The sequence below is a fragment of the Scylla paramamosain genome, chromosome 13 (genome assembly GCF_035594125.1).
Source record: "Scylla paramamosain isolate STU-SP2022 chromosome 13, ASM3559412v1, whole genome shotgun sequence".
Taxonomy (NCBI): Eukaryota; Metazoa; Arthropoda; class Malacostraca; order Decapoda; family Portunidae; genus Scylla; species Scylla paramamosain.
Genome location: NC_087163.1, coordinates 12,877,039 through 12,894,584, shown reverse-complemented (window position 1 = coordinate 12,894,584; position 17,546 = coordinate 12,877,039). Strand labels below are relative to the sequence as shown.

The window sequence follows — 17,546 nt, the reverse complement described above, 5'->3', positions numbered from 1 at the left end:
AGACTTCAATGTTCACCACTAGCTTTGGCTTTCCTCTCCCTTCACTGACCATCCTGAACTAGCCTTCAACTTTCCTATCCTCCATGATCTCGTATTCCTGACCGTCTTGGAGATACGCCCAGCATTCTTGACATTTTCCTGACCTCTAATCCTTCTGCTTATGCTGTCACCCTTTCTTCTCCATTGGGCTCCTCTGATCACAATCTCATCACTGTATCTTGTCCTATCGCTCCAATCCCTCCTCAGGATCCCCCGAAGCGAAGGTGCCTCTGGCGTTTTGCCTCTGCTAGTTGGGGGGACCTGAGGAGGTATTATGCTGATTTTCCTTAGAATGACTACTGCTTCCGTGTCAGTCTTTGTGTGCTGAGCGCATAACAGAGGTGATAATGTCTGGCATGGAGGCGTACATTCCTCACTCTTTTTCTTGACCTAAACCTTCCAATCCTTGGTTTAACATAGCTTGTTCTCGTGCTATACATGATAGAGGTGACCCACAAAAGGTACTTAAGCCTTCCATCACCAGAATCTCATGCACTTTATATTTCTGCCCGGAACCATGCCAACTCTGTTCTCCAACTAGCCAAAAACTCCTTCATTAACAGGAAGTGTCAGAACCTTTCAAGATCTAATTCCCCTTGTGACTTCTGGCATCTAGCCAAAAATATCTCCAATTGCTTCTTCTTCTTTCTCTCCTTTATTTCAACCAGATGGCACCACTGCTATCACATCTATTTCTAAAGCTGAACTCTTCGCTCAAACCTTTGCTAAACTTCGCAATGATGTTTTCTATGCCCTTGCTGGCCTAAACCCTCGGAAGGCTTATGGACCTGATGGGGTCCCTCCTATTGTTCTCCAAAACTGTGCCTCCGTGCTTGCACCTTGCCTAGTCAAACTCTTTCAGCTCTGTCTGTCAACATCTACCTTTCCTTCTTGCTGGAAGTTTGCCTACATTCACCCTGTTCCTAAAAAGGGTGACCATTCTAATCCCTTAAACTACTGTCCTATTGCTTTAATTTCCTGCCTATCTAAAGTTTTTGAATCTATCTTCAACAGGAAGATTCTTAAACATCTATCACTTCACAACCTTCTATCTGATCGCCAGTATGGGTTCCGTCAAGGCCGCTCTACTGGTGATCTTCTGGCTTTCCTTACTGAGTCTTAGTCATCCTCTTTTAGATATTTTGGTGAAACTTTTGCTGTTGCCTTGGACATATCAAAAGCTTTTGATAGAGCCTGGCACAAAGCTTTGATTTCCAAACTACCCTCCTACGGCTTCTATCCTTCTCTCTGTAACTTCATCTTGAGTTTCCTTTCTGACCGTTCTATTGCTGCTGTGGTAGACGGTCACTGTTCTTCTCTCAAATCTATTAACAGTGGTGTTCCTCAGGGTTCTGTCCTGTCACCCACTCTCTTCTTATTATTCATTAATGATCTTCTAAACCAAACTTCTTGTCCTATCCACTCCTACGCTGATGATACCACCCTGCACTTTTCCACGTCTTTTCATAGACGTCCAACCCTTCAGGATGTAAACATTTCACGCAGGGAAGCCACAGAATGCTTGACTTCTGATCTTTCTAAAATTTCTGATTGGGGCAGAGCAAACCTGGTACTGTTCAATGCCTCAAAAACTCAATTCCTCCATCTATCAACTCGACACAACCTTCCAGACAACTATCCCCTCTTCTTCAATGACACTCAACTGTCCCCCTCTTCTACACTGAACATTCTTGGTCTGTCCTTTACTTATAATCTGAACTGGAAACTTCACATCTCATCTCTAGCTTAAACAGCTTCTATGAAGTTAGGCATTCTGAGATGTCTCCGCCAGTTTTTCTCACCCCCCCAGCTGCTAACTCTGTACAAGGGCCTTATCCGTCCATGTATGGAGTATGGTTCACATGTCTGGGGGGTTCCACTCATACTGCTCTTCTAGACAGGGTGGAATCAAAAGCTTTTCGTCTCATCAACTCCTCTCCTCTAACTGACTGTCTTCAGCCTCTCTCTCATCACCGCAATGTTGCATCTCTAGCTGTCTTCTACCGCTATTTTCATGCTAACTGCTCTTCTGATCTTGCTAATTGCATGCCTCCCCTCGTCCTGCGGCCTCGCTGCACAAGACTCTCTTCTTTCTCTCACCCCTATTCTGTCCACTTCTCTAATGCAAGAGTTAACCAGTATTCTCAATCATTCATCCCTTTCTCTGGTAAACTCTGGAACTCCCTGCCTGCTTCTGTATTTCTACATTCCTAGGACTTGAATTCCTTCAAGAGGGAGGTTTCAAGACACTTATCCTTCAATTTTTGACTACTGCTTTGGACCCTTTTTATGGGACTGGTATTTCAGTGGGCATTTTTTCTTTATCGGATTTTTGTTGCCCTTGATCAGTGTCCCTCCTACATAAAAAAAAAAAAAACTGTGGTTTGTTTGTGTCGGCAGGAGTTTTAATCACGAGTGTCACGGACTGCATATCATTAATGTATATTAAAAATGATAATGGTCCTTACAGTGATCCCTATGGCACCCACTAACTTGACTCTACTCAGATTTAGAGCCATCGATTATAACTCTCTGTTGCCTGCTACATAACCATGATCTTATCCAGACTAGCACTTTTCCATCCATCCCATGCACCCTTACCTTCTTTAAGAGCCTTCAATGGGGTATCTTGTTAAGAGCCTTACTTTAAGTCCATGAATAGCATGTCATAACTAGGCTTACTATCTCCTGCCTCATAAACTTTACTATAAAATACCAACAAGAATGTAAAGCATGACTTCCCATTCATAAAAGCAATGCTGTGACTCTTATCAACCTATGCTTGTCTAAGTATAGTGGAACCTCAGTTACCAAATGCTTCCCTTTTCAAACAAATCAGTTTTTGAACAAAATTTTGAACTCATAATTATTGTACCAAAATTCAATTCTCCAACAAAGTTACCTGACTTCAAATACTAAAAGACAAAGCAAAAGCAGTTGTTTATTGTTAATTTATAGTTTCTGTAAATACTTCCTTCATATTTATGTATTTGGAGAAGAGACACAGTAGTAACAAAGTAATTGATTTTTTTAAATAAGTTAAATGTGACCCCACTGAAAAGCCTCGATGTAAACATACAGTTTTCGGTACTCAGGAATAATCCTGAGCCACCTGTGGCTCTCTTGATGACCCAATGCCATCACTACTACACAACTGCATTTTCACAGTAGCCTTTCTCAACAGCAAGATGTCTCAGTGTTATTATCACCTTCAGTTTGGCAGTAAGTGGGTTACTCCTCTCTTTGAGAGTCTATATGATTTCCCTCACTAGATCGGTGACAAAGAGAATACCTGCATGGTCTAAATAATATCTTTTGATAAGTTCCATGTCACTAAGTTGATTCAATATATCCTTTCTGGATAAGTAATTTCAGAGCTGGAGATGTTGTAGAACAGCCAACTTAGCTGTGGAAATGTCTGCCATAAGCTGCTAAGACAAGCTGGCTAGGTGTCTGGGAATGGATTAATCCATTTTACATGGATTCCTATGGGGAAAATGGTTTTGGTTTCTGAAGATCTCTGATTTCAAACGGCATTCAGGAACAAATTAAGTTTGAAAACTGATGTTCCACTGTAACCAATAATTCCATCCTTTTACCTGCAAATGAAGTTAAGGTGAGATCAGTAGTTCATCATTAATGTTTTATGTCCTTAAAGTTGGGTACTACATGCACAGTAATGCATGCTAGTAATGTCTCCACATTACTAGCAACTTTCCCTAAAAATATCAACTATATGTTCACTGATAACCTCTTTGCATTCTTTTAGTACTCTGGGTCCTGGTAATATAAACTTTTTAAATTCTCTATCTCCTGTTCTACTGTCTCCTTAGTTATGAAAATATCAGCTTTTCATTATCTACTCTGAAAATCTGTTTACATTCTGCCATTTCCTGTGAATGCCTGCCATTTCCTGAGTAAAAACCATTAAAATATATATATTTTTTATTTTACTCATCCCTTCACCAGAACTAACAAATTCTCATTGATTCCTTCTTAATCATATTGCTTTATATGGAATATTTACTATTTGGCTTATAATTATATATATATATATATATATATATATATATATATATATATATATATATATATATATATATATATATATATATATATATATATATATATATATATATATTCTAACAACTAAATATTTACACAACTCATGAGCATTAAGTTCCCCTAATCTTCCCATCTCAGGCCCCTCTGTAACCTTCACTCCATCTTCCCCCCTACCTTGATCTCACCTCACCATGACCTGTTTGCCTAACCCCAATCTGAAACCTCACCTCATTTCCCCTCCCTGTCCTCCCTCATTCATCACATTCCTAGACTTCACCTAGCCATCTCTCACCCCACCTATATCAACTTGACCTATCTACCTAACCCCACCCTCACATCTCACTTTACTTCTCCTTCTATTGTTTGCCATGCAACCTTCTCAATCCCTTAAAAAAGGTATGTTACTGATGTCTCTGTTTCTTGAATCTTTCTCCCATTTCAAACTTAACCTAACTTTCCAATGGTTACTGTTAACTAAATGTTTTCCAATTTCTGCTTGCATGACTGCTTCATGTCAGAAGTAAATCCAGAATATCATTCCCCCTATTGGGCTCCAAGATTACTTACTTTAAAAAAATTTCCTGAATTACATTTAAAATATCATCTGCTTCACTGTTACCAATGATCAGGTTCCAGTTTATGTTCCTAAAATTAAAATCTATTATACGTATCTGACTGTATCTGCCTGCTCTATTTATCTCCTGCCACAGTGAGCTACAAGCTTCTTTTGCAATCTTCAGTGGCCTGTGCACTAATCCTAATACAGTAAAATCCCTCTCATCCAGCATTCGAGTATCTGACAGCTTCAAGTATCCGGCACATTTTTCCCCGAGCCTTAAAATCAATAAAAAATCAATGTGTACTCATAAAATCAATTGAAATTCCAGCGTGAGGCATACTTTGTCCCCTCGCCACCAGAGCGCACTGCTTCACGCCACCCACAGCCCACTGCACTGTGTTTACTCAGTGACTCAGTCCCGCGTGTGCACTGTTTATCGCCTGACGCCTTCATCATGCCTAAAGTTGTAGAAAAGAGGAAGCGTGTTGTGCTTACACTTAAGCAGCTGATCAGATCAGCTGCTGATTAAGATCAGCTGATCTTTGTTATGGTAAGATGCGTGAGTGTAGGGTGGTGATTGCGGACATAATTTCACTTCTATTCAAGTATCCAGCAATATTCAAGTATCCGGCATGTCAGCGGTCCCGTCGATGCCGGATAAGAGGGATTTTACTGTATTAATGATTGTGCTCATTCCTTGATATTAACTCACACTGACTGTCTTGTTATCTGTTTCTATGTTACTGTTAACACAACAAAGATTACCAAATTACTGCCACCATCCATGTCTTCATTTGAAAATACATTAAAATCACCAGGAGGCAGTATGAATATCACTTGAAAAAATAAATAAATAAAATAACTCTACTACTATAGTGAGCATTAATAATTATCGAATATGTGTATAGGCTCATCATCTAATCCTTCAAAAGCAAAGCCTACATGCACTTTACATTCAAAACATGAAAAATTCCCTGGTAATTTTTTCCCCACTAAGCAATATACTGAATCACCAGTTGGCTGTAAATTGATGATGTATCAGCAATACAAAGGACACAGCTCTACTGAACACTCCTCCAGATAGAAGGGATGGGAGATGGCAATATCTACATTAACCTTTAAAACACAATCTTAGAAAGCTATAAGAAATACAGAAGGAGTAGAAAACGATCACTACAGTTCAAATAAGAACATCTAATCACAAAACCAGATTTCCGACTCATAAAAACAAATCACAGGTACCTGAGCAAGTCCAGGTGTGAAGAACAGTTCTTCTGTGATCCACTGGAAGGGGACTTGTCTCCTCTTTACAGTTAAATTTGAAGTAAGAAGTGAAGAGTGTAGGGATGTCATGAGCTGAGACACTGAGATTCTGCCTAAAATGCAAAGATTTTTTAAAATATTTTCAGAAAGGAAATATTATTTCATTCATATATTATCCTTCTAAATTATGCCTTGCTATATCTTCTAGGCATTTAGTGCATTATATATATGCAAGTTATGTTAGCAAAAAACAAGCATGCATATAAATAAATAAATAAATAAAATCAGTCAAAACTTAAATTTTCAGAAAACAATAGCCACACTTTTAAAAAAAGAATACAGCACATATATACTTCTTCGATCCTTATCCATGAGCCAGCATATTTGGAGGGAAAATGACCCACATGTACTACAAAGAAGAAATTCCTGCCAGGCCATATTTTGGTGGTACTAATGTGACTAGCAACACTACATGAACAAAACAGTGCCATGTATAGTCTGTGTGGCTGTGAGTGATAACCTCTCAAGCAAGAACAAATATCATACCATGAGAGAGGGAGCTAAGCTGATCTCAGAGGTTATATATGTAACAGATCAGTGCAGAGTCAGCACAATTACACTATGGTAGCTTTCTCAAATCACCACTTTACTCACACTGACTCATCTTCACTACTCAACACACTGCCTTCATCACAGTGACTCACCTTCACTATTGAGCTCTGAATAACAGTTGCTTTTACAATGGCATTACTAAGTCGCTATGACAAATTCTATCATGAGGAAGGCCTCAAGACACTTTACCAGTTTCAGATAATCACACTGACCCACACTTTACCAATTTTGGATAATCCTATTGACCCTTTTCTTTAGGGACTGGCACTTCACTGGGCCTTTTTTTCTTTTCCTTGGCTAACACTACTCTTACATAAGAAAGACAAAACAGCAATGCATTCTATGTGGTTGAGAAACACAAAGTTAGGCATGAACAAAGCTTTGTAATCAACACCCTGAAGGGGGCATTTACTGAAGTCAACAAACCACTGTACACAAACACTGTTTGTCTTATCCCCACTATCATCTTGCTCCTACTTAAAGTGTGGAATAGAACTTCACTTCTTATAATGTGTTACCTGCATCTAAGGAAAATAAGTGGTAGTACTATCAACTGACTTTTATGAATGCAAGTAGTGATAAATATCCTCCTAAAAGGTAACATATAACTACTAATTAACCTTTATAAGTAACTGCACTTATTAATGTGCCACAAGTAAATGCTGGGGGCTCTGCTCTTGTGGTGTGAGTAATCATAGGATTAAGGACAAGGTTTCATCATAATGTTCAACAATGAACCATTCCCAAGACAAGGCCAACTACAAAGCACCTCTCTGCAACTATCGTCACTTATTGAACACATACAGTTTAAGTGGCACTACAAATACACTAATGCAACTCTGCCTCAAGCTTTCATCTTATTAACTCTCCTCTAACTGATTGTCTTCAGCCTCTCTTTCTCATGACTGCAATGTTGTATCTCTTGTTATCTTCTACTGCTATTTTCATGCTAACTGTTCTAATCTTGCTAACTGCATGCCTCCCCTCTTCCTATCACCTCACTGCACAAGACTTCCTACTTTCACCCTCACTCTGTCCACCTCTCTAATGCAAGAGTCAAGCAGTATTCTCATCATCCCTTTTTCTGGTAAACTTTAAAACTCTGAAACTCCCTGCCTACTTATGTATTTCCTCCTTCCTGACTTGAACTCTTTCAAGAGGGAAGTTTCAAGATACTTATCCTCCATTTTTTATTTTTTTTTACTTCACTTTGGGGACTGACACTCAAATGGGCCTTTTTTCTAACTTTTTGATGCCCTTGGCAAGTACCCCTCTCACATAATAAAAAAAAAGCTATTTAGGCAACCATAGCCAGTATGTCATGACTCTGTCACATAGCTTACATATTTCTGTAAAGTGCTTGAATAAATTTTTATTGTGAGGATGCAACAGATGCTTGCATGATTTGAGCAATATTGGACTCAAGAACTGTACAACAATAAAACTTCCATGAGTTGAGGGCTCATCCTTTGCTGACTTATCAAGATTCCAAATATCATTAAAAATCCTTGGAAACCCCTCCTGCAGGCTCAGGGTCTTCATTTTCATCCCATTCCTCCTTCTATAGCCTCTCTTTGTGCCTTTCTCTGAGAACAAGCTGCTGTTGTTGGTTCTGGTTCTGGATGAAGATTAGAATGTTTAGACTTTATAACAATACCTCCTTGATGAAGCCTTCATGCACAATCTTGTTTATGGATTTTTTTTGTGGTTTAATTTGTCCTCTTGTTTCTCTCAAATATCAGTTCATTATCTTTGTGTTTTTATCTCTCTTTTGCTCCAAAAACTAAAAATTATTCCTTTTGTTTCAGTGTTACCATTGCCAAAAAGGAGCTCACCAAAAATTTGGAGCTCACCAAAAATTTGGTCTTGATACGATATTCATAATTTATCCACTTAGTCTCCTCTGGTTTTCATCTCTTCCCTTATCCTTGTTATCAAGGGAATCCTTCAATCTTGCTTCAGCAGCCATGTGCATTATGCAGCATCTGTTCACAAGTTTTATTTATCTGTAGCAATTTGGTTCAAAAGAAAGGGAATGAACTGATAACCAAGATAAGGAACAAGATGAAGACCAGAAGAGACAAATGGATAAATTACACATAGTAAAAATAAAAAATGAAGATAAAATTATTGACAAACTTTTCAGACAACACTAACATTAAAACAAAACAAAAATAGCCCTGTTTGGTTCTGCTACTGGCCTGTGTTAGATGTAATTCACATTAGAGTTTTAATGAGAGCAATGGCAGAAAAATGACTATGGTTTTGACCTGGCAGAAAGACCTGTCAAAAATTAAAATAAAATATCTTCAAACTAACAACATTTAATGATTTTTTTATGCATATAACTGAAAGTAATGAATACATAGGCAAAAGCCTAATGAATAAAAACCAATACAGTATAGCTACAATTATTAAAAAACTTCATTGAACCATTTACAATTATTAAAAAATCTCACTGAACAATTGTTTACCTACACAGCTAATGAGCATTCACTGCTGATATCACTGTAATGACAGCAGCTGCAGCTGCAGCTGCAGCTAACCCTTCTCCTCACTAAACTGGCATCACTGTGGTGGGCTGGTGGCAGCAGCACTGGTGTTAGCACCACTCACTCCCTCGACTTTAGTGTTACCCTACTCTGTGTTACAAACTTTTCTGTTGCTTGTTGCAGCCCATTATCACATTAGGCCTTAAATTCCCTGTGTTAGTGTATGACTTGGAAGCAAACTTATATCCCCATTAGACACAATTTGAGTTAGACACAACTGGCATTAGATGCAATTCACATTGACAGTGACCTGACACTACCAAGCAATTTTTGGATGAGAAAGAACAAATACAAGGAAAATTAAGTAATATTTGAGAGAAACAAGAAAGCAGATCAAACTGCAAAAAAGAAACCATAAACAAGACCACACCAGAGAGGTTGGAAGGCTAAACCTTCCAACCTAGAACCAGTAGCCCTTCTTTGTGTCATGTCATAACCTACCTAATAATTATTACTACATAGGTTATGCTATGTTTGGCTTGGTTTTACTCAGTTTAGTCAGCATGGTGCTGATTTAAAAAAAAAAATGCAGAAATGACTTTTTTTTCTCATCTTTTTTAACTGAATGTGTTTTTGCCTTGCCAACTCATATAGCATTCTGACTTATACAGTCAGTGAATGCCAATCTTGCATTGCACTGGCTCACACTACTTGGGAAATGCATTTTACTTAAAGCTGCTAAGCAAGCATACAAAGTTAGCTAGGACAAATTGATTTATTGGTATCTAAAGTGCATCTCTCTTCATCACTTGTGCCCACAGCAACAATGACCAGTATTAAGTAAATTCCCAGTATCAGTATTCATTGTCTCTTTAGTGACACATGATAGGCTTTGTTCTCCTTTGTTCAATTGGTTATGCAAGAATGTGTCATAAAAGTGAAAATTAAGAATAAATATCAGCATTTTTCAGATAAATTTGATAGATGTGGTGGATAGTTTGGTGTAAGACAAATATTGGTTGCCTACACACTGCCAAGCCACTTTGTTTGTGCCTACCTATCATACTGCACAGTATGACAGAGTACAGTTATACTCTGCCCTAACAAATACTAAAGCAATATAAGACTGCATTAGGTAAACATACAGTATCATACACAATACAATAGAGGAACAAAGATACCCCTCAATATACCAAATAAGGTTTAGTTTAAGTAGAGGGCATCCAACAAAACAAAGACTTCAGTACGATGAACAAAGTTCAATACAGGCAGTGGACATATGACACTTCAAATAGCCAAAATAATCATATAAACTGATCACCTCTTCCTCAATATAAGTTAAGTTTATCAAGGGTTTACTGTGCATCTAAATAAATATGGATATAACATCATACATTCTCTACAGCCACTCTGCCTATACAAATGCTTGCAAGCCACATTAGCATACAGTTAGCAACTAAATAAATTTATAATTGAAAGAAAAGTGAAAAAAGAAATACAGTAATGGCCTTCTTAAACAGAGTAACTGATTCTATGATCTTATCCATCATAGCATCTACTGAAAAACAAGTGTTTAAGATTTGGCTTTGTTCTAAGCTTGAAGACTTAAAACCTACTACAGGTTTTCACTTTTATTTGAATAATATTTCTGTTATTCAAAGTAGCAGTCTTTCTCACCTTAATTTGCTGGTTCTAGGATAAAGGTTAAAGGTAAAAGTAAGCTGAGTTTCCAATATTAAGAGAAAAGCACCAAATGCCACCATACCATACTGCTGACCTGTTCCTATCAGACCTTAACCCTTTGCCTTGGAAAGTTTTTAAAATATTGAGATATCCTCATGATCTTGCGATTCATTTAGTAGAATATTTCTTTACTGGCAAATCCTGGAGTATATCTAAAATTTAATGGCAACCCTACACTGCTTTAATTTTAGGCTTTTTATCTGTTAAGGCCCTTTGCCTTGGAAAGTATTTAAAATATTGACATATCCTCATGATCTTGTGATTCATTTAGTAAAATATTTCTTTACTGGCAAATACCTGTGGATATCTAAAATTTAATGGCAACCCTACACTGCTTTAATTTTAGGCTTTTTATGTTATGAGAATTCAATTTAGTTGATAAAAAAATTGTGAATAAGAAAATTCTTTACATGAATGCAAAGGTCACCAGTTTTAGTAATCTAATACAAAGTAACAACATATTACCTAAATATAAAATCTCTCTTTATCTCAAAGATGACCAGTTTTAGTAATCTAATACAAAGTAACAGCACATTACCTAAATATAAAATTTGTCTATATCTCACACCTGCCAATTCATAATTCTATTTTATTAGCTGTCATCATGCACTTAAAAGAAATCACTTCTGAAACTCACCAAGTAGCATAAATTCTGACAGTATTAAACTTGTGGAGACCTGTAATACTGTGTTCATCCAAAGCAAAGAATACAAGGAATTTTTTTCTTTTTCTTGTTTCAGCTGCTTCTACACTGTCATTGTTTATTTCCAAAGGCATTTGAAATTCTTCAACATTGCTGCCAGTGGCCTCACATAATGCTGCATTGCTAGGTAGTTGTCCACCAACATCTATCAGTCTTAAATCCAGATACTTTGGTGACACTTTGTAAGAGGATGACCAGTGGGTGTCAGGTGAAGATGCTGTATTATCTGCCATGAGGTCTTGTAGGTTCTTCACAGATGGAGAACACATGGATTTGACTTCACTTTTTTCTTCCTGAGACTCCAACTTCACTGGATCATTTATGCTGATACCATGGTGCTGTATCTTAGATGGCAATGGTGATGACTGTCTTGGAGGCATCCCACACAGTGTTGTTAGAGAAAACTTATGGCTCCATAGAGTGATGCATGACCTCCATGACATAAGCATATGTTTCAGGTGTTGTGCTTGCCCATCTCTGAAACAGTAGAATTTAAGTCTTTCTTCTTTCTCCTTAAGTGTTTTGTAGATTATAGAAACCACCAGTACAAAGATTGGACTCCCATGATGTTATGAAATTATATCAAACACTCAAGACAGTGACATGTATACATATACATGGTGTATGTGTGTGTGTCTATAAATATATATATATATATATATATATATATATATATATATATATATATATATATATATATATATATATATATATATATATATATATATATATATATATATATATATAGGAATCAATGTAAAATAGATTAATCCACTCCCAGACACCTATCCGCCACGTCTTAGCGAGTAATGACTGACGCTTCCACTGCTCAGATGGCCACTCCACAACATCTCCAGCTTAGAATTTTGGTTTTTATCCAGAAAGGATGTACTGAATGAACTTAGTGACACAAAACTCATCAAAATATATTGTTTAGACCATACAGGCATTCTTTTTGTCACCAATCACATGACGGAAGCCTTACAGAGTGACAGAGAGGAGCAACCCACTCACCACCAAAATGAAGGTGACATCTTGCTGCTGGGAAAAGCTACTTGGAAAATGCAGTTGTGCAGTAGTGATGGCATTGTGGGTCATGGAGAGAGCCACAGGAGGCTCAGGATTACTCCTGAGTGCCGAACCTTATTTGCTTACATTGAGGTTCTTCATTGGGATCACATTTTAACTTAATAAAACAATTAAATTACTGTCTTACCCTCTGTGTCTCTCCTCCAAATATATAAAATGAAGGAAACAGTTATAGAAACTATAAATCATAAATAAATGGCAGCTTTTGCTAAGTCTTGTAGTATTTGAAATCAAGTAACTTTGTTCGAAAACTGAGTTAATGTATGGCAACCAAAGCAATTATGAGTCAAAATTTTTGTTCGAAAACCAAGTTGTTCGAAAAAGGAAACGTTCAGTAACCGAGGTTCCATTGTGTGTGTGTGTGTGTGTGTGTGTGTGTGTGTGTGTGTGTGTGTGTGTGTGTCTATATATATATATATATATATATATATATATATATATATATATATATATATATATATATATATATATATATATATATATATATATATATATATATATATATATATATATATATATAAATTGGAACCTCAATTACTGAATATTTCCCTTTTCGAGCAGCTCAGTTTTTGAACAAAAATTTTAACTCATAATTGCTTCAGTTGTTGTAGCATAATTCGGTTTTTGAACAAAGTTACTTGATTTCAAATACTACAAGATGTAGCAAAAGCTGCCATTTATTATCAATTTATAGTTACTATAAAAATTTCCTTCATTTTTTATATATTTGGAGGAGAGACACAGAGGGTATGACAGTAATTCAATCTTTGAAATAAGTTAAATGTGATCCCATTGAAGAAGTTGAAGAACCTTGATGTAAACAAGCAAGGTTTGGTGCACAGGAGTTATCCCGAGCCTCCTGAGGCTCTCTCTATGATTCACAATGCCATCACTATTGCACAACTGCATTTTCACAGTAGTTTTTTCCCAGCAACAAGATGTCTAAGTGTTATGATGATCTTAATTCTGGCAGTAAGTGGGTTGTTCCTCTCTATGTTAGTCTGTAAGGCTTCCCTCACTAGATCAGTGACAAAGACCTGCATGATCTAAACAATATCTTTTGATGAGTTCTGTGTCACTAAGTTCATTCAGTACATCCTTTCTGGATAAAAAAAATTCTAAGCTGGAGATGTGGAGCTGCCATCTTAGTGGGAGTGTCAGTCATTACTTTCTAAGACATGGTGGACGGGTGTCTGAGAACAGATTAATCTATTTCACATTGATTCCTATGGGGAAAATAGTTTCTATTTTTGAACATTTCAGATTTTGAATGGCATTCAGGAACGAATTATGATAGACAACCGTGGTTTCACTGTGTGTGTGTGTGTGTGTGTGTGTGTGTGTGTGTGTGTGTGTGTGTGTGTGTGTGTGTGTGTGTGTGTGTGTGTGTGTGTGTTTGTGTGTGTGGTAACATCAGTTTTAAAACTTAATTCATTCCTGAATGCCATTCAAAATCAGAAATGTTCAGAAATCAAAACTATTTTCTCCATAGGAATCAAAGTAAAATAGATTAATCTGTACCAATACATCCGTCCACCATGTCTTGGCAGGTAATGACTTGCTAAGATGGTCACTACACAACATCAGCTTAGAAATTATTTATCCAGAAAGAATGTACTGAATGAACTTAATGACACAGAACTCATCAGAAGATACTGTTTAGACTTTGTAGGTATTCTCTTTCTCACTGATCAATTGAGGGAAAACTTAAGAGTGACAGAGAGGAGCAGCCAACTCACTGACAAAATGAAAGTGATCATAACACTTAGACATCTTGCAGCTGAGAAAAGCTACTGGTCTTAGAGAGAGCCACAGCAGGATCAGGATTATTCCTGACTGCAGAACCTTGTTTGTTTACATTGAGGTTCTTCGACGGGATCACATTTAACTTATTTCAAAGTCTTACCCACTATGTCTCTCTTCCAAATATATAAAAACAAAGGAAATATTTATAGAAACTATCAATTATGGCAGCTCTTGATACATCTTTTAGCATGTGAAATCAAGTAACTTTGTTCGAAAATCGAATTATGTTACGGCAACTGAAGCAATTATAAGTAAAAAAAATTTTGTTCAAAAACCAATTCAAAACCAATTTCAAATATTAAAGGACATAGCAAAAGTTGCCATTTATTATTTATTTATAGTTTCTATATGAATCTACTTCACTTTATATATTTGGAGAGACACAGAGCATAAGACAGTAATTCCATCTTTGAAATAATGTAAATGTGATCCTGTTAAAAAGCCTCAATGTAAACAAACAGTTTTTAGTGCTCAGGAGTAATCCTACACCACCTGTGGCTCTCTTGAAGACCAACAATGCCATCACTACTGCACAACTGCATTTTTCCGGTAGCATTTGCCAGCAGCAAGATGTCTAAGCGTTATGTTCACCTTCATTTTGGCAGCATGTAGATTGCTCCTCTCTGTGTCCCTCTATGAGGCTTCCCTTACTAGATTGGTCTAAACAGTGTCTTCTGATGAATTCTGTGTCACTATATTCATTCAGTGCATCCTTTCTGGATAAATAATTTGTGAGATGTCATGAAGCAGCCATCTTGGCTGTGGGAGTGTATTCATAAGCTGCTAAGACAGTGTAGACTGGTGTCTGGGAACAGATTAATCAATTTTACATTGATTCCTATGAGGAAAATAGTTTTGGTTATGAAACATTTTGGATTTAAAATGGCAATCAGGAACAAATAAGGTTTGATATATATATATATATATATATATATATATATATATATATATATATATATATATATATATATATATATATATATATATATATATATATATATATATACTACACATAGTGGAACCTCGGTTCTAAAACTTACTTATTCCTGAATACCATTTAAAATCCAAAATGTTTGAAAACCAAAACTATTTTCTCCATAGGAATCAATTTAATAAGGATTAATTCGTTCCCAGACACCTGTCTACCCTGTCTTAGCGGCTTATGACAGACACTCCCACAGCCAAGATGGCAGCTTCACAACACCTCCAGCTCATAAAATATTTATTCAGAAAGGATGTACTGAATGAACTTAGTGACAAAGAACTCATCAGAAGATACTGTTTAGACTGTGCAGGTATTCTTTGTCACCAATCTAGTGTGGAAAGCCTTACAGAGGGATACAGAGAGGAGCATCCCAATTATTGCCAAAATGAAGGTGATCATAACACTTAAACATCTTGCTGCTAGAAAAATGCAGTTGTGCAGTAGTGATGGTGATGGGAGGTCATCAAGAGACCCACAGGTGGCTCAGGATAACTCTTGAGTGTTGAAAGTTATTTGTTTACATAAAAGCTTTTCAACAGGATCACATCACATTTACCGTATTTCAGATTGAACTACTACACTCTGTGTGAGTGTGTTGGTGGAGAAATGGAGTGATGAAGGACACAAGGATGTGCCTCAACACAAACATGGTGGTGAGTTGCCCCAAAATTTTTATTTGTTTGCTGTAAGTATATAAGGTGTTGTCAATCCATTTCTTCACCAATGCACTCACAATCCTTGCCAATAGTTATGCAGCGTAGTTTTAAAATTTGTTTCACCATTCTAGTGAAACCCTAAACACTCATACTATGTAATCGTGGCCTATTTATTTTCCAGGCATCACACATCACCTCAGTAGAACACTTTGTTTAAAACAAACACAGCCCTTTCTAAGCCAAAGCAAGGAGCAGTCACAAAAGATAACTTTCCTTTATGTCAATATGTCAAACAATGAACCCATTACTGTATGCTTACAAAAACATTTGAGAGGCTAACCTAAGTTGCCATGTAGTTATTTTCTCCCAGCAGAATTTTTCAGACCGAGAAGGGGCAAGTTACCAGTTTATGCAATGTGATGCCCACATCAGTAGAAGTTCTAATCATGAGTGTCACTGACTGTATATATAAAGTGGCAATCATTAAAGCTGGCAGTATGATGCAATGGATGGCTTTTCCATATTCTCTGCAAATGCTCAACTGTTCAAAGCAAAATTATCCTAATTTCCTTATAGCCAGTAACTTACCCATAGATTAGACTTTATTTAGTTATGGGTGTAGATGACTAGTGTTTAATAGAGCTGTCTGCAGACTTTTTTTTTTTTCAATTTAAGCATTACATTATGGATCATGGTTTTGCTGATATAATGACAGTGCATAAGCCATTATTTACAAGGGAGCAGATCATACATATCTATAGCTGATATAATGGTGGTGATGCATAAAAACAAACTGCAAGGTGCAGAATGTTTTGTATTGACTGAAATGGATGCACTGTGCAGGTAATGATTGCCAGTCCTCCCACTTGATAAAGCTTGAGATTTTAAAAAGTTATCCACAAGTTTCTGTGGTTTACAAAAAAATGGTTGATAAAGACTCTTGGTTATAAACTCACAGAGGCTTATAAACAGTGCTCAACAATGAATTAGTCTGCCTGGAGCAAGACTGACTTATTTAGTGTCAGATTTTGCTTCACCCCAATGCATGCCATCTACACAGAGCAACACAGTAGTAGGGCCTTCAGAGCCTGCCAAGCAAAGCCCAATCAGCTGCTGTCTTGCCAGAGTTCTGCTCCGTCTCACTTGTGCAACCACTTAGCTCAATCTGCCACCCATTTTCAGCTCTCTGTGTTGTTGGTATAGGCAAGAAAAAGGGTCTAAGTGCACAATAATTGTACAGATCACTGCCCTAAAGGAATCCAGTCTGCATGGGTAATCTCCAAACGGATCGGCATGTGTCCAAGGAGTGTTTGACATTGGGTTGATAAGTTTCACCAGGAAGGTGACCATGCAATCCCTAACCACAAAATGAGTCCTGGCAGTGCCAAGAGGACAGATATTCACTCCCATACTATTGTAAAAGCATGAATTAGAATCTAACCCATGTGTGACAGCAAGGAAAGAAAAGAAAGCAACTCATAGCTAGTGAGTGTTCTGTGAGAGCCATTGACAGGTATATTGTGGAGCTGAAGTT

The 17,546-nt window shown here is 37.1% G+C and overlaps 1 protein-coding gene across 1 annotated transcript in view; it reads right to left on the bottom strand.

The window, feature by feature from the left end:
* Positions 1-17,546, bottom strand: part of LOC135106190 (uncharacterized) — a 292,915-nt gene that overhangs the window by 224,115 nt on the left and 51,254 nt on the right. Inside the window, exons 4-5 of the mRNA XM_064014967.1 lie at positions 11,411-11,953; positions 5,906-6,039 (exon numbers count right to left, since the gene is read on the bottom strand). Coding sequence (XP_063871037.1) covers positions 5,906-6,039; positions 11,411-11,953 — 677 coding nt within the window. The remainder of the gene's footprint in view (positions 1-5,905; positions 6,040-11,410; positions 11,954-17,546) is intronic.